This window comes from Parasteatoda tepidariorum, chromosome 8 (assembly GCF_982258835.1).
Source record: "Parasteatoda tepidariorum strain Cologne lab strain chromosome 8, Ptep-v5.0, whole genome shotgun sequence".
Taxonomy (NCBI): Eukaryota; Metazoa; Arthropoda; class Arachnida; order Araneae; family Theridiidae; genus Parasteatoda; species Parasteatoda tepidariorum.
In genome coordinates this window covers 69,695,821-69,718,821 of record NC_141762.1, presented here as the reverse complement: position 1 = coordinate 69,718,821, position 23,001 = coordinate 69,695,821, and the positions used below count along the sequence as shown (strand labels likewise).

Below are 23,001 nucleotides of genomic sequence, written 5' to 3'. Positions count from 1 at the left end.
ATTGGATTTTAAAAGAACGAGAATTCAAATAGTGTATTTCCATATATTATTTAATATATATATATATATTTAAATTATTGTTGTATTATTTTATGTATATATTATATTAAAAAAATATTATGCAGTAAAAACAGAGAAAACATATAAAATAATATATGTAAAATATGCATAATGCGATCTTTATGTAATTAAAACAATATAAACAGTTTTTGAAATTTCTATATTGTTTTAAAGTTTGGAAAAGATTATGAAATATAATCATAAAGAAATAAAGCGTGCAAATTATTCTTTTCCCTAAAAGTTAAATGCAGGAGACAAAATGGTACAAAGTCATGAGCAGAACTGTAAAACGATCAGAAGAGCTGTTTTTCTCTTGCTCGAATTTCATTTCTAAATATTAAAAACTTTATGTATTTTTTTTTATCAATTTTTATATCATATTATTGGTTATTAATATATTCTATATGTTAAAATATATTATTAGTAGATTATAATATTTTGTATTATTGATTAAGTATATTTATAACTCGCCTTTGTGCCTCTATAACTCCATTTTGAGAAAATTAATCCAATTCATAAAACTATTTAAATGGTCATACTGACCTTTACACTGACTAAAACTGACCTTTTAAAAACTACTTATGATATCACTTTGAAATTTTTTGGATATTTGAGATTATATCAGTTGTATAATGTTTTAGCGTTAACAGAAATACTTTTTAGAGTTATGAAAACTTTTTGCTCAAAAATGATGAAACTTTTTAAAAAAAGTAAAAGTTCTCAGATCATAAAATTTAAAAAAAAACTTCTGCTAAAGTTATGTATTAACAGTTATCAGAGTGTAAATATGTATAGGTAAATATTTTGTGGAAAAAAAAACCGAAGCAATTATCTTGTTTTGATGCTGAGAAAAGGTAAATTGAAAAAAGGTCAGTTTTACCATTATTGGTATATGCCCTACCAAAAAAAAAAAAATTTAAAAAAAACAGTCTACAATTTTTTTTAATGGTCTGTTCCTACTTTATTATTAGAATAATAATAAAAAATTTATAATAATAATAAAAATAATAAATAATTATAAAAAATTAAAAAATCGTTCCGGACCCTCTTAATTTAATGAAATAATGGGTGAAAATATTTTATAAATGGGGATTGATTGAATGATTAATTTATTACCTATAGTAATTATTTAATTTGTTACTAACTATACTACTAGTAACTAACTAAGTAACTAACTATACTTATAATTACTACTAGTAATTATTTAATTTATTACCTATAAATTCATCAATTAAATATAGTATAACTTTGTTTTTATTTTTATTTAAAAAAAAATTTGAACTCAATATTCCGCATCCTCAGTTACTTTTCGTCTCACAATCGTTCAGATCAAATCTTTTCACTCAGCGGTCAGAGGTACGAACAGATGAAACAAAATATAAATTAAATAACCGCACGGAAAAAATAAGGGAAAAAAATGAAAATAAAAATAATAAATAAATAAATGACCGGCTACTGAGCAATCGATATGGGATAGACAAAGACAGACCAACGAGATCCACCCGTCCCGCCTCTTCGGTCAACTTCGCTTGATGTGCAGCGCCTCCTGGTGGACAGGAAAATGCCGGCACCTGTTGAGCAAGGTGTTGCTGAACGATAGACATAGAGTTTGAGAACAAGAAGGGAGGGGTGGAGGTAACTAAAAAAATAATAAATAAAAAATAGAATGAAGAGAAACAGTTTGGGATGTGCCCCTGAGAGTACTTCTCCTAGTCTTCAGATAGAACTTTAATGAAGGATTGAAGAACACGTGTTTTGTTCTTCTCTTGGTCGGTCTTATGTAACTAAATCGAATTTATCGAACACTATATGGTAATTTGATTTAATAAGTGTCGAATATTAAATAGTTATTAACTAATATATTATAAATATAATAAATCATTTATATTCCAGAAATATTTTTTGGAATAAAGTCAATTCCATTTGTGAATAGTTTTTGACTGTGGATTATTATTATCGTTTTACCATGAAATAATTTTTTTTATAACAGACACATATTTTTATAATACTGGGAACTGTAATAAGACATTATTTTTTCATATAAATAATCATTGATGATGTGATTTTTGAATGGACTTACTTCAATATGGTGCCTTATTAATCTCTATCAGTATATTTTCCATCAAAATGATATTTTTCTGAGGACTTCCATATACAATTAGTAAACTTATGTTTGGGAAGAAAAAACTCTTTTGAATAGAATCTAGTCTTACAATTGGTGACTAAGTCAAGGAAATAAAGGAGATAATCATGGAAACATGTGTTTTGATACCAACAGAACTGTCTCTGGTGCTAACTACTTCACCATCATCCAAAAAATCATATACTGGAGCATCTGTTTGGAGCAATCAGCGCATCCCAAGAGGCTCAAGATTTCTTCCTTTCCAGGGTACAGTTAGACTTGACAAGCTAGACATCTATTCAAACCTCGAAGATAATGACGTAAGTAATATTTATGCTTTTAATATCTTTAAAAATGGTGGGATTTTTTTTTTACATTATGTTTGTGTTTAATGCATCAGAATTTGTTTTTATTTTCGAAGTTTAATAAAAGCCTATTTAAATTGAATTTAAATATTATTTATGAAATAAAATTTTTTTAAATATATTTTAGGGTTTTGAAAAAAATTCATGCCATTTAAATTAATATTATTATGTCGTTGTAATTTACTTTGCGAAATTTCATTTTCACTACTGAAGCCATGAAACTGTTCGATTCATTAAATATATTACTTTTGAAAATTTACTTAAAATTATTGCAACCTGCGCAGAGGAATAGTGAGGGTATTTTAAAGAGATTTTTCCAGGGATTCTTTTTTATTTGAATGATTCCTTTTATTTAAATATTGTCGTGAATTTGCCAACTGAAATAGAGATATTGTCGCGAATTTTCAAACTGAGATGTTTGTTTTCAAACAAAAGTATTAATATAAGTTCCATATAATGGGAAAAAGTATCATTTATTAGATATATGAATTTTCCTTTTTGAATATTGTTTATTCAGAATAATACGATATTCTTTAATATGTGAAAATGAATGTTTTGGCATGCAAATAAACTATTTCAAAATAGTTCAAAGCAATTTACCGATTGTGATAAAAAAATAAAAATAACTTAAATAGAATTATGAAGAAAAAAAAAGAAAATTATAGTTGAGCTATTTCAAAGAAATCATTAAAAAAGAATAAATTGCTGTATTCCTGTTACTGCTGATAGACATAATTTTATTATTTGAGTATAAACTGACTCAAAAATTATTTGCATTTTTCTCTTTCAAACAAATTATAAAAGTAACTTATCCAATGATTTATAAGACAATAGTAAATTTAAAATTATGTCAGATTTCCTTATAATTCGCATCATTTTAAGTTTAAAAACTTATTTAATGATATAAAAGAAAATAAAAATATTGCTATTATTTATCTAAAAAAATTGTCGGTGAGTTTTGTTCATTTTGTTCAAAAAAATTTCTTTTCTTTAAATATTTTTCTTCAATCATTTTATTATACCACAAACTTTTAAACACAAAACTTTCGCCGGTTATTTTACGAAGAGTATTACAATATTTACAGACAAATCAAAAACTGTTTCACAAGTACGAAACTTTTAAGCACCCGATATAAGAAACACAATTAATCTATGAAAGTGTAATTTATAGGGAAATTATTAAGAAAAAATAATTGACTTTGCTTATTCTATCCTAATACTTTAATAAACTTTAATTGCTCACTACAAATCAATAAAACACTACAAATTTTTAAAAAAAACATAAAATTAAATAGAGTATAATTTTTATAGCAAAGAAAATGTTAATAGAATTTTCTTTCCATAAATGCGTATTTCGTACAAGATAAGTACAAACCTTATTTCATTGTTTCTAGAAATTTCTTCAAAAAATAATAATATAATTTTAACAATAAAAAAAGAATTTCAGCATGCCTTTCTATGCAGCTGATAATCTTTTATGAATAAAGTATGATACCATCATAGTACTTTTATTTATTTCCAAATGAAAACTATCTTAATTAATTTTAGTACTGTAAATTACAATGATATATAAGTATTCGAAGTATTAGTAGAGTATTTATGATATATAAATAGTGTAAAATGATAGTAAATAACAGTTATTAAAAAATTAATGTTAAATATAATTGGATAATATATTATAAATAATTATCTTTTTTAACGTCACGATAATCTTAGTTAAAAGTTTGTTCTTAAAATTTATCTTAAATAGCATATTTTTTATGAAGTACAACGATAGAGCAGAGATTATCAGTGTCAAAAGAGCTGTTGAATACGATAATATTGTGTACATTTTCGATGACTATAGAATAGTAAATACTACAGAGATCTATAAAGAAGAAATACGATTTTTCCCAATCATTATAGCAACAGTTATGGAATACAATGATTTCAAGAAAACTTTTAATAATGATATTATCGTATGCATGCTAGTTTTACTGAAAGTATTTTTCAATTATAACTAACTGTGTTACACAATATATAGACAATATACATATCATTACACAATATATAGGCAATATAGAATTTTAAGAAAATGCAAAAATATGACAGTATATAATAAAATATCAATATTTTACTACGCATCACCATTTTAAAATTATTAAATTGCATAACACTAGTTACAAGAATAATTAAAAACCCTGAGTTATTTTCTCTTCCTAAATTTTACTGCGTAGGTAATAAAAGACAAATTATTCAATAATAATAATGTATTCATGTGTCAACTAATTACTATTCTGTTTACTCAAGTCTTTTTGCTCATAATAAACAACGTTTTGATAGAATAAACGGATATCAAGCAGTTTTTCAAGCCCACTATCAGATAAGTTTATTATTATCAAGTGAAAATTTAAAAATTTTTATAGAAACAACTAACGCCACGCCTAAAATATTCCATGCTCGTGCCAGGAATAAAACCATAACGTTTAATCAGGAGAACCATTTCAATATTTCACAATTTATATTGACAGATTATATTATTTTGCTTCATTTTGACCTTACCTTTACAAGTGAAAACTATCTAACTTTTACATATAACAAGATCATTTCACATTAAACTAGTTATAACTAGAACTCTTATTTAATTATCTAGCCTTGACAGTGCAGAATGGTATAAATAAAAACAATCAAAATCAGTATCTATGTTGATAACGCCTATTTATTAAAACAAACACTAGCTCTATTTGCCTAAAGTTATATAATCGTTTAATAGTTAAATAGATGTTGAGCCTGTGCTGATAGTTTTGTCATTATTTGAAGTGAATACATTTTTGTAATAAATAATTAATTTAAATGAAGAACTTGGAGTTTATTGATTGAGGATGTTAACGCTTTTGAAGAGTTTAAATTGTAAGAATTCAACTCAAAGAAAATATTTAAATTTATGTTTTTTTTTTTTCATTTACTGACGTTTTATTAGTCATTCTGGTGCGAAATATATAGCCGAACGGAATTATATTGTCGCAAACAGATACTTGTGAAACCTGAACCAAATGATCGACAAAGATAACTAGAAATAAAAAATAAAATAACAGCAATAGATTTTGCTGATCTTGACCTAAAAGGCAACGTTGAATTTAATTTTAATAACAGAACTAAGCGTTAAATTTGTAATCTTGTTAATAACTGAAGCTGCTTAGAGTCGAAAAACAAATTTCAAATATGAAGCATTTAATTTTTCAATGTATTTTTACTAACTGTTAAGACATTCATGACTGTACTCCAGCTTTTTAAAGATTTATTTAAAATGAAATCTCTTGCATTTTCTAATTAGACTATAATTATGAATTTGTAATTAGCATCAGCTATATAAAATTATTTGCTTTTTTCTAATATGTAAGATATAATTCATGGTTTTATATCCAGGCATCAGCTTCCTAATCACACTAGTATTTAGTGTGATTAGGAAGTGCACACACTAATATAATAACTAGTTCATATCAGACTAGTGATATATTTATATAAAACTAGTGTCGCGTTATTGAAGTTAGTTAATAAAATTAAAAATATTTAATAAAATTGTTATTTCAAAATGTTAAAAAAGTTACGAAAGTGTATTTCTATTTTCTTAAAAGTATGAAAAAATTATCTTTTTAATTTTCCGCAACTTTCGTTTACATTGTACTTCAATATTGCGAAGAACACTAACGCAAACAATTTTATGAATATTTGTGGCAATCTCCTAATTTCTGAATATAAACTTTGGTCTTCAGAGTTGATGTTAGAATCTAACCTTGTTTTGATCTTAACAAGTTTTAGAAGCAGGCACCTTTTAAACTAGCATTTTAAACTTAGTACGTAGTTTGCGCAAAATTTGAAAAATACTTTTAATATAATTTTGTTAGAAAATATGGGTGCTGATTTTTATTTTGCGTATTAAGTAATAACAAATACCCTCATTTCTGCATTTCTTTTAAACAGAATGACTTTTTTTAAAAAAAAAAATATTAATTGGCTTTGTGTTTTAAGCTAAGATGCCACATTGGTTAAGGCTCCTAGTTGTCATTGTGTTAGATGACAGCTTAGTGCCTTAACCAACATGCCAACGCAGTTACAGCACTGTCTTAACAGTAGGCTTCAGATCGATGTATACCAGCTTATCTGGGGAATTAGGTTGGCTGGTGCGCAATGCTTATAATATTTCACTATCATGTCATTTATTTTAAATTAAGGAGTCTTAACCTCCAAATTTGCCTTTTTCTCATCTAGCGTACATTAAATATAGTTTGCAATTTTCTAATATTGCCCTCATTTAATATAATTTGCAGTTTTTAATATAGCGTAAATTTAATATAATTTGCATTTTTCTAATTTAGAGTACATTTAATATAGTTTTCATTTTTTAATTTTGGAAGATTTAATATTGTTTGCATTTTTCTAATCAGTCGTTCTTTTCAAATAGTTTTCATTTTTTAATCCAGCGTATATTTCGTATGGTTCGCATTTTTCTAATATAGCGTACATTTGCTATATAGTTTGCATTTTACTAATGCAGCTTACATTTAATATAGTTTACAGTGATTTTAGTAAAGTTTCCATCATAAAGGCTGATACATAGGTTCTGTTAGTTTTTCTTTACATGCAAATTTAATAATTGAAAGGCTCACTTTAACAAACTGCTTTATCCAAAATAAAAGCAGACTTATAGTTTCATTTTTTTTCCTTGTCATTCTTCCAAAACAAGTTTTCAACATTTTTGCGCTTTTCCAAATATATTATTACCATATACATAAAAATGTCATTTGATAACAAAATTTTTTAAGAAATTATTTAAACTATTATTCCTTTTGATGTTGCCGAGCTATAAAAATGAAATATTTTAAAATTCTTTTGAATTCCAAAAGGAAGAGTGACACGACCCCCTCAGATTTTTAACCCAGGTGGTCGTGATCTATGGTAAAAAAAAAAGTGAATTATGGATTTTTCTCCATTATTGATAATCTAAAGATGATATTCGTCATGCAAAGTCGGCATGGTGTCTCGCGTGAGCGCAATATATTTAAAAGGATGAAGTCTCAGACTTAAAATCTTGAAGAAAATATTCGAACATATTTTTCTTCTTTAAAATGTAATTTTGTTCTTTTTTTTAAATATTGCTAGACTTTTTCATTCTTGAGTCAAAACGAATAGTACATACACACAGAAATAAAATTCTGGTGAAATTACAATTCTGTATGGTAATGATATCTCTAATAAAAAAAATAGTAAAAAATAAAAAAAAATTAAAAAAACATAATTTTGGTTAATAAAACCAGAATATATGGTGTTTAAACCATTTAATTGGTATATTTTCCGTTGCTGTGCTAAAGTTTTACCGGAAATTTTAGCTATCAAAATTTTATTTCTCATTCCAATTACAATTACACAAATTCAGTAAAAAATACCAAACTGACAACTATATTTAACGAAAAATTGGTTTTCGTGCCATGCTCTAAGGTATGGTGGTAAAACTACCAGAATTTAACACATTTACACACATCAGATTTTACCACTCATTAAAAAACCATATTTTATTGCTAATTTTATCAAACTCATTACCAAAGTGCCTCGGTAAAGTATACCGATTTTTTGACGTTCCCATAGAACCAGAAATACGGTAAATTTTACCTTATTCTAATAGTTTTGACTATATTTTTCCTCTCAGCATCAAAAGTACAGCATCAAAATATGTGCTATATTAATTATGCGCTACATTAAATAAAGAAACTTTATGCATAAAACAATATTTTATGCTTAAATAACTAATAATACTATTATATCATAAAGAGTTTAAAAACATTCGAACACTTTCTTACCTTTTATAATCTAACACTTCAATCTAAATCAAGCTTCAATCTAAAGTCATGAAGTACTTGCACTGTGCGCATTCTGTACTCGAAACAATTTTATTCAATTTTGTCACTTTTAGAGATAAACATAATTTAAATAATCACTTTATAAATAATAGTATTTTTATTAATCTTAAAAAGAAGGATTATATTAAAAAAATATCCCTCGTAGTATTTAAAAAAAAATCTAAGTACTAGGTGAAATAAAACGTTTCGAAATATAACATGAAAGTAAAAAGTATAAAGTAAGAATGAAAGATAATTTTTGAATTTTGTGTGATGTTGTTTCACGTTATTTTATAGAATCTATTTCTTTAGTTGATTTAAACTGAAATTCAAGAAAAGCAATATTTCTCAGTTTTACACCGAGCCAGAAACAATTGACTTATTACATTTCAACAAAGTTCCAATGCGTATATAGTTTTGAAAATTTTAAAAAAAAAGTACTAATAAAAGAAATTTCACCACTAATGCTTAGCTGTGCATTATTTCCTTCGATTTATGAATCCAAACTGAAAAATGCATGAATATATCTACATACATAAAATTCCTTCTCTTATAAAACAAGATAAAGCTGTTTTCTGTTTATTAAGTCTGAAATAAAATTGATACAGTTTGCACAAACAAAAAACTTTACATCTCTTTATAAAAGCTAGAAATTAAATACTGACGCAAATTTTTCTTAAAAGTTTTCCTTGATTGTGGTTCTTGAACAAAGTAATTGTAATAACTATGCTATTATGACAGACAGAAAATAAGTAAATACATATTTTAAATACATTAAACAATCTACTTAGCTATCGTTTACACCTTTAATGATGACAATATTGTATAAAATCATAATTAAAGCTAATATTTGTCAATAATTAATACTATTTATTTGCTGATAAAATGTAATTAATGTGTTTAAACGGCTTTCTGTTTTACTGCTTAACCTTATTCCACATGAAAGTGGTTTGCCTTTCTGAGTCTGCTAGCTTTAGTGACGCCGACGAAGAATAACTGATAACTTAATAAGTGATAAAAAGGGAAAATATTATGTTTTTTATCTTTTTTTTCTGAAATATTTATTTTCTTTTCGAACACAAACTAATTAATCGTCTTTATTTTATTACAGAATGGAAGGGGTGGTATATATAAATAAAAATTAATAACAAAATACATTTTGGTTTCTAAATTTTGCCTTAAACATTTATATCACGTTCATTATCATCGTTAACATTATTCCACAGTTAGAAATTTCACAGTAAAAATATTAGGGGGACTGGAAAGTAATGTCGTTTCGGTGCAGTCTATATTTGTTATCAAGATTTTATTTTTAATCAACAAAGCATTCAACCTAGTTAGCAAAAGCCTTTCAATGCCAGATCGAAAATCAATCAAAATAGATCGAAAAAAATAAATTGTCATTTAAGACTAACGAATATTTATTGCACCGAAACGACATTACTTTTCGGTCCACTTAATAGTTAAATACCGATTTATTTAATTGTTATCTTTAAATATTAAACCAAAAGAGTCAATTTAACATAAGAAAGATGATGTTTAAACTGTTAAGTGTGAAAAAAAATTTGGATTGTTTTTTTACCTTATATGGATTAATAACCAGAATACTATTCACGTCAACTAATAAAGCCATTTTGCTCCATGCGTTTGGGTACATACTGTCGCATAGAAGGTATTTGGTCCATCTCATAACCGATTGTACAGGGGTTCAAATCCCAGTGTGGATACATCAATATTTCTTCTATTCCATCAATACATAAAGAGTTTCTAGTAACAATTGGTGACCCTAGACTATTAGAATACGAAATTATTATTTACGCATAAATGCACAGCACATACAGAGCTCTAAAATCCATTTAAGTGTTATTTTTACGGTTTAGAAACTATGCCAGGTACAAAATGATTACAAAACTGTATAGTTTTGTATTCACGGTCTTATGACCTCACCATTTCTAAACGATTTCAAAACCATAAATTTAATTAAAGTTCCTAATCATAAAATTTTTGGCAAATCGGATGAACGTATTGCTGCTGGTTACGTTACCGTAATTTCAGAAAGAAAATAATAACAGTGCGTTATTCCTTAACTTTTATTTGTTTTCCTATTAGAATTTTACTAAAAATATTATGATTCAGTAGTAAGGGATTAAATTAAATATTAAAATATAATGCATTGAGATCGTTCCTAGTAATAATAATTTGAAATAAAACGAATACAAAGAAAGAGAGAATAACTCTTATTGAATATCACATTGATAGCGCAGGGCTTATTGCTTAGTTGAAATAACAAATAGTGCCCCGTTTCAAAAGTTGCATTTCAGAGAGAATTATTGCATACATATATTTTTGAGTTGCGGGAATACGTTTAGTTAGCTAAAATGATTACTAGCATTTTATTTATCTTTATTAAAATTGAAAGTATTTTTTCCACCTTCATTATTGAATCTTCAGTTTAAATATAAATATTTTGAATCAACCATTTGTTTTTTCAAATATTTGACACAATAAAAATAGCCTTAAACTAAGAATTTACAGCGGAATTAAACGAACTGTAAAGCAATCGTCAATATGTTAATTTAATCTGCAAAACTTTCAGGATGTTTTTTATACAATTTTATTCTTACTTATAATTTATCAATCAACCTTCTGTGTTTAGTTATTTTTAAAAAGAAGACTGATTAAGAGAAGTATTACTTCTTTTTTATTTATTCTCTAAATTTTTATTTTTTTTTTAGAAAAAGATTTTTTTTAATAATAAAAGTTTCATTTTAAAAATATATACTAATTGAATATCTTTAATTATTCAATTATATCTAAAACGCATATGAAATAATTCGGATTAATTCAGATTAATTACTTGCTAAAATAAAAATATATTTTTAATAATCTATTATTTTTAAATTTAAATACCACATTCAATATTTTTTATCTTACTCATAAATAATGTGGTTTAACATTACAAAAAGAAGTGATTTATGACATCATTTTATATTAGATGATAAGTTATACATTACCGTTACATTTTAAAAGAGACAAAATTCAGGTCAATTCCACATTAAAATAAAATAATTATTCTAATAACTTTATTTTCAAAGATTAATTGAAATTGTATTTAATTAATTCGAGATAAAATTATTAATTAATTTATAATTGCAACGTTGATTACATGAGTAATTACTTTAAGTACCAACATCAAATAAAAACGCGCGTTTAAGTACCACTATAATGCCCTTCTTAATACTTAAACATTCAATAAACAAATATGTGGATAAATAAGTTTTGTAGGGAGCATTACCTGCGCTGAATTACAAATAAAATTTATTGCTAATAAATAACAATTATAATGGGTGTGACAAGTTTTCTATCAACGCAAGCATCACAACCCCATACTATATAACAACTTTTTAAAAACTTGCTAAATACCGTACTGACCTACCTCATGCCTTACGTTAGAACGGCTCCAGCTATTGTTATAACAAAGGACCTCATTTATCACGTCTATATTTTGAAGGTTATTAATTGGTTGTAAATATACACCTGGTATTTTAATCAAAATTAGGTATTATATTAAAAAACGTGCCTGTTATTGTTTTAGGCGTGTGATTTTGCTGATAAAATAGGCAAAATCATTGATGTGATTAAACAAAAATTAATAAAAAGTACATCAGGTAAGAATTTTGCAGAAAAGCAACCTTCGGTTTACAATGCAAGGTTTTTTATTTTAAATTAATCGATACATTGAACTTTAAGTAATTAATTTAGCTTTATAAATTCAATTATGATACACGTGTCAAAACTTCTTGTGATTGAAATAAAAAGCGAAGAGTATAAATATTCCAAATCAATAGATAGTGAACTTAGAATCATATTTCTGCATTGTATTAAAGTGTAATTAAATATTCTGACAAGATGAAGCATGCATAAATTCTCACCATGATAATATCTCTCTTAACTTATCTTAAAATATTATATTAATTGTTAAAATTAAACTATCTATCATAAAAAAATCTATAATTAATTTAACTGTAACAACATATATTTTATAAAAATTTATATAATATATTTTGTAGCGTTTGTGATATTAATTATTTAAAAAAAGTTTTGTGTATAGTTTCGATTTCTCTACAGATGGTGCACTTTTTTACTTCTCTTCCTAAAGACAAAATGGTTTAGAAAAGCACCAAAAAAATTTAGATAAAATATACAGTGATATTAATAATTACAGAGATACGAGAATTCGATTGTATTTTTAACAAGTGTAAATACGTCTTTTGGTTTTTTTTAGAAGCAATGCGAGGAGGCAACAGTAAAACGTTTAGAACGGCAGTTTCACGTATCTGATTCATATATTTTTTACTTCATAGAATTGTTGTGAGAAATCAAGTCTCTTTATTATTTCCTACAGGAAAGAAAAAAGAATTTAAATTTTTTATACTTTATGAGCATAAAAAACATAATTCTGGGTAAGATAACCGATATATACGGTATTTAATTCCTTCATTAGGCAATTTTTCCGTTCATATCTTAACGATTTACCGAAGTTCTGGATATTAAAAATATAAATCTTATTACCAAACATTTAGTACAAAAATATAAAACTGAAAAATAAGTTTAATCGCATAAATAACCATTCTTTAAGAAATTTCTTGAAGCATTTAATTTACGCACTAATTTAAATTCACCAAATTTCATCACATATTATAAAACCATATGTTACTGTTAATTTTACCAAAATCATTACCGCAGCACTTTGGAAAAAAATTACCCTCCTTTTTTTTGTCGCCCGTGAGTCAGAAATACTGCAAATGTTACCATATTTTGGTTGTTTTTTACCATACTTTTTTTTCTCAGCGTAATTAGACAAATTATGAAAAACAAATTTATATAACTACCTTCTTGAGGGTAAAACAAAGCAGAAATTTGACGATAACTTCAGAAAGACATTTTTACTCTCAGAAATAAAGGTTAGCGATTGAACCAAATACCTTAATATTATAAAATATGTTTTCATGCAATTTTTTGCAAATTTAAAAACACGTTAAATTAAACTGTATTCCCGTTTGCGATAAACTAAAACATTATGAAAACAAGTTTAAGATGGATAAATTCGCACCATAATATGTTTCACTTTGACGTCATATTATGGCTGTAGCAAATTTAAATACTGTTTAAGTTCAACACGCACCTAAAATTCTAACAACGCACTTAGGGGCAACTGGGATCATGAATTGTACAGATTAGATAAGATTTAAAGCAATTTATACCAAAGCGCTTATTTTAAAATTGATCAGAGAATCTGCTTTTATAACTTTCTGTACTGTTAATATTTAATTCTTTGGTATTCGAAAAACGAAATATAAATAGAACAGAAACAAAGGAAATCGAAAGCTTACTTTTTGATTTTGAGAATTCATGCCTCTTTTCACAAAGATTTAGTTTCTAGAACGAAAATATAATTATATTGGCTGAATGTTCACAATTAGAATTCACGATTACCATTAAAAACAGGAAGCCAAGAAAAAAATAGAAAAACATTTTCCTATGGTTTATGAAAAGCAAAGTATTAGTACTGAAATAAATATGCAATACTCAAATATCCTTCTTTGTTATTAACTAATTTTATTCAACCAAGATATTATTACTTCATTTTATTATTAGTTTTGCATTATTTTATTATTATTTTAACTCACTGAAAGTTCAAAATTAGAAGAACGCACTATAAATATTTCCCTTTATTATTAGATTTGCATTATTTTATTATTATTTTAGTTCACTGCATCATCAAAATTAGAACAATAGTGTTTAAGACAAAACACGAAACAGATATCTTGCAGTTCATATAAGGCAAACTGTTAGTACTAAATTAAATATATAGGACTTAAATATGCTTGAGTTATTTTTATCTAATTTATACTACCAATATATTAAATATTTTATCCTATTAGTTTTCTATTATTTTTATTATTAGCTTAATTCACTGAAAGTTCAAAATTAGAAGAGCAAACCATTATCATTTGTGCCAAAGACAAAGCTGGAAAAAAATTGTTTATGGCTTATAAAAAGCAAACTGTTAAGACTAAATTATACATATAAGACTTAAATATGCTTCTGTGTTATCCTTATCTAATTTATATAACTAAGATATTAATATTTCATCCTATTATTGGTTTTACAAAACACCATCTGAATATATATCGTTATAAAGTCACGAAAAAACCATCTGCCACAAGTTGTTGAGCTCTATTTCACTAACCTTATGAACTCTAAAATACTTTAAAAGATCAGAAAATCCCAATTCATAACTCCAACCTGTAAATCTGAGAAATCATGTTCCGTAGAACAAAAGAAATCCAATTCTTACATCTGTCGCTAAATTATGAATTCTATTCACAATATAGTAAGCGTGTTACAGTGCCTGAAGGTTCACATAGATTCTGTCTACTTCATGTTCTGGATTCTGAAGCAGGTGTTGTATTATCTTTAGTTCCTACATCATAAAATATCAGAGGGGATTAAGGGACCTTCATACCTAAAGCATCACCTGTAGCAATCAGTTTTTTTTTTCACTGAAACCAAAAGCTGAATTTGATAACGTATTGTAAGACTGGATTAAAAAATTGCATTTTTATTTTTAAAACAAAAGCAATATGATTTTCGGAAAAACACGTATATTTTAGCACTATATAAATAAAATTTAAGAAAAAAGATACTTTTTATAATTAATTGATAATATAGACAGATGAATAATATTATATTTAGTTCATATATCATTAAATATCAGAGAGAATTAAGGGACCATCATACTTAAATTATCACCCATAGAAATTAGTTCTTTTCCACAAAAGCCGAATTTAATTTTATATGGGGAAAGTGGTTTTATAAAATTGAATGAAGATTTTGAAGTATAAACCAGTGATTAAGATGATAATAATTCAATTTAATTAATTTTAGTACTATATAATTGCTATTGTGAAACTATTTTTTTAAATATTTTACGAATCTAAATGTACAACTAATTTGAGTAAAATATTTCATATATATCTATTTATATTTAAGAAGCAAAACTCAAGTTGAAAAAATAAAGAAAACTCATTGTTAATTTCTTGACCCGATTCTTCTGCGTATGATTAAGGTGACTGAATGGTAAAGAATAATTAATTTTAAATAATAACTGCGTAGTTGATTTTTTTAAATATATTTTTACTTGTAATTTTAAAAAAGTCCTCAATGAATAATGAGCAAATTCACCTAAACTGATCGTTGGTTTACTATGTCCAAATTATTTGGATCAGCTAATAATTAAATTATTCAGAAAGAAAAGTTAGTAATGCAAAAACGATTACTATACATTTAAAACTGATACCTATTTTCTTATTGTTGTTGACATTTGATGTTATAAACGTTTTAAAAATACCACATGCATTTTTGTTTGAATTTGTAGCTATTGATGAAAATTAATCAGTTTTTCTTACCTAAGTTTAAAAAATAATTTTTATTTTCAGAACTGACAAATTCATATTTATTTAAACCAAATTTTACATCTTTATTGTGCATAAATAGCAAAAGTTCTTGTCAAAAATTTATCGTGATGGTACAGTTAAACTCGTTTATGTCTAGATACAAAAAAAAAAATCATGCATATGTGAATACACCTATGTGAAAGAGTGGTAGTACTTGCTTGTTTTTACCAAGTATATATTTCTTTCTGTTAGCTACCATTTTATCATTAAAAAATACTTTGCACTGATTTTAGATCCAAATGTATATATTTATAACATTCATATAATACTATCGAAATAGTGAGAAAAAAAGTATGATAGAAACTTCTATAATATGGTAAAATTTACAGTGTTTCTGACTCTATGGGAGTGCCAAAAAATTCTGTAATCTTTGCCGAAGTGCTTTGGTGATTTTTTTCTTTAGTTAACAATAAAATATGGTTTTACAATTTGTAATAAATTTTGCTAAATGTGGTAAAATTTGCTAAATTTATCATGTTAACTTAGAACATGGCATAAAAGTAATTTATTCGGTTAAATTCTTTATCAGTTTTGTAACTATTAAATGCGTGATAATAAGAGCTGTATTTTTGAAAACTTGAATTCCCAGTAAAACGTCGCCATATGAACGGAGAAACTACCAAATGTATGGTTTAAATACCGTGTATTTTGATTTATTAACGTAAATTATCTACCCATTTTTTTTTACCAAAAGTACAGCATGCTAATTTTTCCAGCATTTATTTTCTCTGTGCAGAACTACAATTAAATTTTGTTTCTGTGAAATTAATCCAAACAAGAAAACACTTGCGCTGTTTTTTTTTATTATTAAAAAAGAACAATTCTTTTAAAAGGACACTATCACAAATGGACAAATTTCTCTTTTTCTCTGCTCCCATTAATCAAATGACGCAATTTTACTACTATAATAATTTGAAATGAATTTATTCCTTCTGAATCCTATCCAGAATCTTCCATTCTTACAAATCTAAAATCAACAGACTTATCACGTCCTACAATGCAACTTTTAATGAATAGCCATTAAATCTAGCAATATCCTTTCACTTGAAACTTTACTTTTCGATCTGCATTGAATCGCTTGAGTTCACTCTTTAGGGGAGGGGGGAGGGCTTTCACTTCCGAAAGCAGTAACTTCCAGACCATTACTTAATTATTCCCAATCTCAATTCACGCTCTCATTGTATCACTTTGAATGAAATGGATGCACGTGCACCACCGCATCCACAGGGGTGAATTGCTCGCAATCATTGCCATCTATAGCATGTAATGGCCAAAGTAATGAAACCATTTAAGGATCACAAAAGAATGGTTAACAAAGGAATGCAACGCTCTGCCAACTATGAAATGGGAGGTGTTTTGTCCGCAAACCAACCATGTCCGCAACAATGGTCTGGAGCCACCTTCAAGACACGCGACCGGCTAAAGCCAAGTTGACCGATCGGACAACCTAGAACTCATTGGCTTAAGTAGCCGTGACAATCGTTTGATCTTGAAAACTGTTTGATCTGATATCTTTGACAAAAAGAGAAAAAAAACTTGTTTTAAGATGCGGTGAGATTCTTAAAATAAGTCTTACATCGCATCGGTATAATCTTAAGTTTATTTCAAACGGAAATGTCACTTATATTTGCTGATAAAATATTTATTACCTTCTGTAATAATCTAAGTTAAAAAATACATGAGCATTAAACAGAAACATGCATCAGAACAGCTGTAATTTTATTTTTGAAGTTCAGAAGTAAACGCCTGTTACAATAAAGTGCAACAAGAAATAAATTTGCTCTAACAAAAATAATTTGAAAGATAATCGCTATATTGTTATGAAATCCATCACATACATAATTAAATATGAAATCTCTTTACAATTATGCATATTAAAGTACTAAAAATAGTATTTAAAGTTACAAAAATATTAGCAATTGGAAAAACAAATGCAATATTAAAGTTCTAAGCAGAATATAGCTAAATTTGTAATTACCAAAGCAATTTCAGACGAAATTTTAATACTACTAAAGTTGTATCGCGAATATTGAAACACTAACAAATTCCTGATCAAATTACGGTATAAATTACCGGCACTTTGGGTGCCTTATGTAAAACCCATTTTTACCGTATAATACTATACAGTAGTTTTTAGAATAATATTTATTTAATTGGAGTCTCAGTAATTTTAAGATAATTATTACTGTATAAAGTATAATACATCAAATTTTTTGTTCCGTAACATGTTCCGTTAAAAATGGATTGTACGATAAACAGTACTGTTACTCTTAACCGTAATTTGATCCGGAATTTTTTACAATGAAGTTTCGAAAATAAAATTTTAATTTGATTGGAATCTGCGAGATTACTTAAGTTCTGTAGAGAATATTTCTAGTTCCAATGACAAAAATGATCTGAAAGACAAATTTGATATTCTAAATGTTAAATCGAGACCATATAAAATTATAATACTAAGAACAATTTGAAAGGAAATTAAAATATCTAAGTTTTATAGAGAAATCTGTTGATGTATGTCATATAAATTATTTTGGTGTCTGCCTAATGTGCTGTTGCGTCTGTTGCTTTAATAAATCTTGACCATTGAAATGATTTCAAACAGCAAATCGAGAGAAAAAATCAATTTGCACATAATGAAATAACAATTTGAATGACAATTGCTATATTACTAAAGTTATGTAACGAGCATTTATAGGTGCAATAACGAAAAGAATTTACATTACTCTTACAATTTACATAGTTTTTTTATCGTATTTTTTATGTGACCGTAACTGATGCTATTTCAGCAAATTTCGATCATTACAATAATTCCAAACACTTTATTAAAAAAGTATAAACGAATAGAAAATAAAAAAACAATTTACATATTATAAAATAACAATTTATTTTAAAGATAATCACTAAATGTAATTACGTGAAAGTAATTTAACAAGGTAACTCAACTGTGAAACACATGATCTACCCTTTCAACTAAATACACAAATTAACCGTTATATGGAATGCATTCTAACGGTATTCCAAATCCCTCATGAGAAAAACGGAAAATGTTGAAGACGTGTTGTGACATGAATCACCTTCGCATAGCTTTACGCATGGTTGCACCGTGTGAATCAAGCATCTTGTAAAAATATTGCATAATCAAGCGTGCATTTACATGGAAGAGTTATTTTAACCATAAAAACAAACTCCATTAACCGTTAGCTTGATTTGAACAGATTGTAATATTTTTTCCTTTTGTTTGACTCAAGCTAATTATCGATTAATAACGTGTCAAGTTTGTCGCAAACCGTTACAACCGTCTTTAATATTCGTTAGATTCCAAGGATGAGTATTATAAAATGATTATACATATTCCAAAACTGGTGATAAAAAATTTGTTTAGAGTCTATAAGAATATAATGCATAGTATATAAAATATATCTCATGCGAATAAAGTGCTTGACTAACTTGACGCAGTTTAGAAGTCTTTTTTTTTTTCTACTTTTTGATGCTCTGTGAATGTTTTCGGTTCTTGTACCGTACTTTTACTTTAATGGCTTATCTAGTAGAAAAACAAACATCATAATTATGCTAATAAAGCTAAAATATAGGATACTTAAACCATTCATTGGTTTTAAACATTCATTTAAACCAGCAACGGTTGTTCACTTAAACAAATACTGTTATTTTAAAATCATATTTCGTATCATCCAACCATCTAGTATAAAGGCAAAACTGAGAAGTAAATTTAATTAAATTAATAGTTTTTATACTATGCTCTGAAATATCAGGATAAAATTACGGAATTTTATCAAATTTATTACCAAACAGCATAGTAATGAAAACATATTTTATTGTCATTTTAGCAAAAGTCATTACCAAAGCATTTCGGTAACAATTACAGTACTTTTGAGGGTTTCAATAGTGTCCAAAACAAAGCAGAATTTGCCATATTCTGGTAGTTTTGACCTTACGTTTTTCCTCGATGTTACATTTTAAAGAATGCTTCAGTGTCTAGACTCCATTTTCAATATTATTTTCGAGCAATTTGCAGACTTTTCAAAATTTATAACAATTATTTCTGCTGTAATATGAAAGTTAGTCATGATTTGGGCAGTTAAAATAAATTTTAAGTTTCGATAGTAAATAAGTTTTACCGTATACATTTTTTTCATTTTTCGAACATGACAAGATTCAATAACCGATTCTTAATTTAATGATATTTAAATACCTGTCAGAACTTTAGTGATGCTATTTTGTTCTCATTTTGTTAATCTTCTCCAAAGTAATTAAAATTCTTTGTTAACCAAATATTTAAAAGGTTTTTTTTATTTATTTTCCTTTATTTCCCTTTATCTTCCTTTTCTTTTCTCAATTTCTATGATATGCTATCTTAATTCTGACTATAAATGAGCTACTTTTAAATAAATAAGTAGCATCATTGCTCATTATGGCAACAAAAATACAACTTTCGTTTTGTAAAAGAAATAAAAGCTTGGATTTTGTTATTACACACATCCCTTCATATATATTGTGTAGCGTAGTCTCGCCAGTTAGACCTCCACTTATTCTAAAAGGTAAAGTGATATTTTAACCGTGCCAGAAAAATAAACTAGTGCGAATGGAACCAAGATACTGACAAAGCAAATAAATTTGTGTCACTTAGATCTCCCTGCAAGAAATGCTGCTTATTTATTGATAAAAAAATTAGGTACTGCTTTCTATAAGTGTACATTAATAAAAGAAAGTAAGAAGTACTGCTATATATTGCAATAGTGCATGTGAGTTTTAAGATAAAATATTTTAATACATATTTGGAAAAAAAATCTTTTTTGAATGTTTACATTGAAATTAATTTCAAACTCTACTTTACAATATACTACTTAAAATTTTATTTCAATCGTATTTTTTAAAGAAAACAGTTTTAAAAATGATGTAACATCCATAATATCTAAACTTCGATTATCCGAAGTAGGTCCTGATTTACTCAGATAATCAAGTTTTTAGTTTAATTGAAAAGAAATCCTTCTGAGTAGAATTCTGTATGACATCATCTGTTAACATAAAAACTGTTAATATGATAAGAAAAAAGAAAAATCAATTTTAATCAAACATTTGAACCTGAAGGGTAGTGAAATGCACTTTATTTTATGGTTGACTGCCCCTTAATAACATCGATTAATATTTCTTTTAATAATAGATTTTAACATACGCTTGTGTTCTGAGGGTTCCCTGCTAAAATTATCTAATTTTCCAAATATATTCTACGGTTGAACAATTATGGAAGAAAATGTTAAAGCAAAACAATTCCTTCATAAAGAATAGAAGAAAACGTCACATTATCAACCGATAAGATCACATCTTAACAAATGTGACCTCGACCTATAACGGACCAAAAATTTCTCTTCCTAAGTCTCAGAGAGACATACCTTTCCGCCAGGTACCTTCAAACTAATTAAACTCACCCAAAATATGTCGAAGAATCTGTAAGAAGAGAGATAAGATTCTCGAATAAATAGTTCCAACACGAAAGCGACAACTCAACTCCACTCAGCACGTAATTGACGTCACGGAAAGCCGAGTAAAATGGCGATACAAAGATACAAAATCCTAATGCGATAATAGTTGTCGGACTCATCTTCAAGTCTGGTCAAAGACTGGAGTTACGGAAAAGGGTATTTTATTATTTTTAATGTTTGTGCAACGATGCGGTGAATAGAGGAAGAAAAGAATAAATAGTCGAACAAGAGAGGGGGGTTCCAAAAAGGAAGTGGGGGTTGAGGCGTATATTGTCGTGTGCGTGTCGAACGTTCAATCTGTCATTGAGATTCTTCTCACTTTGGATATTATGGAATAATTTTTCCTTCTCTTTCTCATAAAATCCTTGCGGCTATGACTTTGACTGTTGTATTTATTAGGGAGTGGGTTTATAATGACCGGAATAGATGACTTATCCATTTCCCAGATCTTTATTTTTTTACAATATACATATTGCAATCAAACTAACGAAAAAGGACATTATATATATATATATATATATATATATATATATATATATATATATATATATATATAATATATATATATATATATATATATATATATATATATATATATATATATATATATATATATATATATATATATATATATATATATATATATATATATATATATATATATATATATATATATATATATATATATATATATATATATATATATATATATATATATATATACAGTTCTACATCAGCTTGCAAGGAATGATCCTCAGAGATCTAATTTTTATGGTTTCATAGTCATCTGTGTTTACGATAAAGAAATATTGCTCACTATATATTACATTTATATGAATAGAATTTGGAATAAATATTTTCGGGTATTTTATGCAATAAATGCACATTATTATAATATAATAAAACTTTGATAATTTGTGGACTTTTCAGTTATTTATTTGAGAGGTTATAAATCTAAATATTATAAATAAAACTGTTTTTTGTTTCGTTTTAACGTTTTTCTAATAATGTTAACCATATTATTTGGAGTTAGACTAAAAAATACATTTGAAAAACAAAGGCTGAGCTTCAAAATCTTGCGTAAAAGAAAATTTAGGGATTTTAATTTCTGAAACGGATTTTGAAAGTTATGGTAATTATAATATTGTATTATGATATCTTATTTTCAAAATCAATCTCTCATTATAGCAACATTTTTATTGGTGTTGAATTCTATGGCAGCTTTAACTTCATATTGTTCTCTTTAAAAAAAATTGCATTGCTTTATAAAAACGAATAAAATGGCTATAACAAGGAAAAGCATTTTATAAAAAGATTAAATTTTGCACACACTATTATTTAATTTAGTTTAATCTAAATTTTTAATAATTATTATTAATCTAATCTAAATTATTAATTAAAATATAATTATTCTAAATTATTATTAATTTAACCTAAATTGTTATTTAAATTTAATCTAATTTAATTTAATCTAAATTTCTTGACATTTAAAATCTCCTGCGTGCATCGTAACTTTCAAATAATTAACTTAATGCTAATCAAATCAAAAAATATTTCTTTTTC

At 26.3% G+C, this 23,001-nt stretch overlaps 1 protein-coding gene across 1 annotated transcript in view; it reads left to right on the top strand.

The window, feature by feature from the left end:
• The first annotated feature begins 1,662 nt into the window (after positions 1 to 1,662).
• LOC147806270 (uncharacterized) overlaps positions 1,663 to 23,001 on the top strand; it is a 91,493-nt gene continuing 70,154 nt past the window's right edge. The window contains exon 1 of the mRNA XM_087169079.1: positions 1,663 to 2,502. Coding sequence (XP_087025205.1) covers positions 2,311 to 2,502 — 192 coding nt within the window. The 5' untranslated portion in view covers positions 1,663 to 2,310. The remainder of the gene's footprint in view (positions 2,503 to 23,001) is intronic.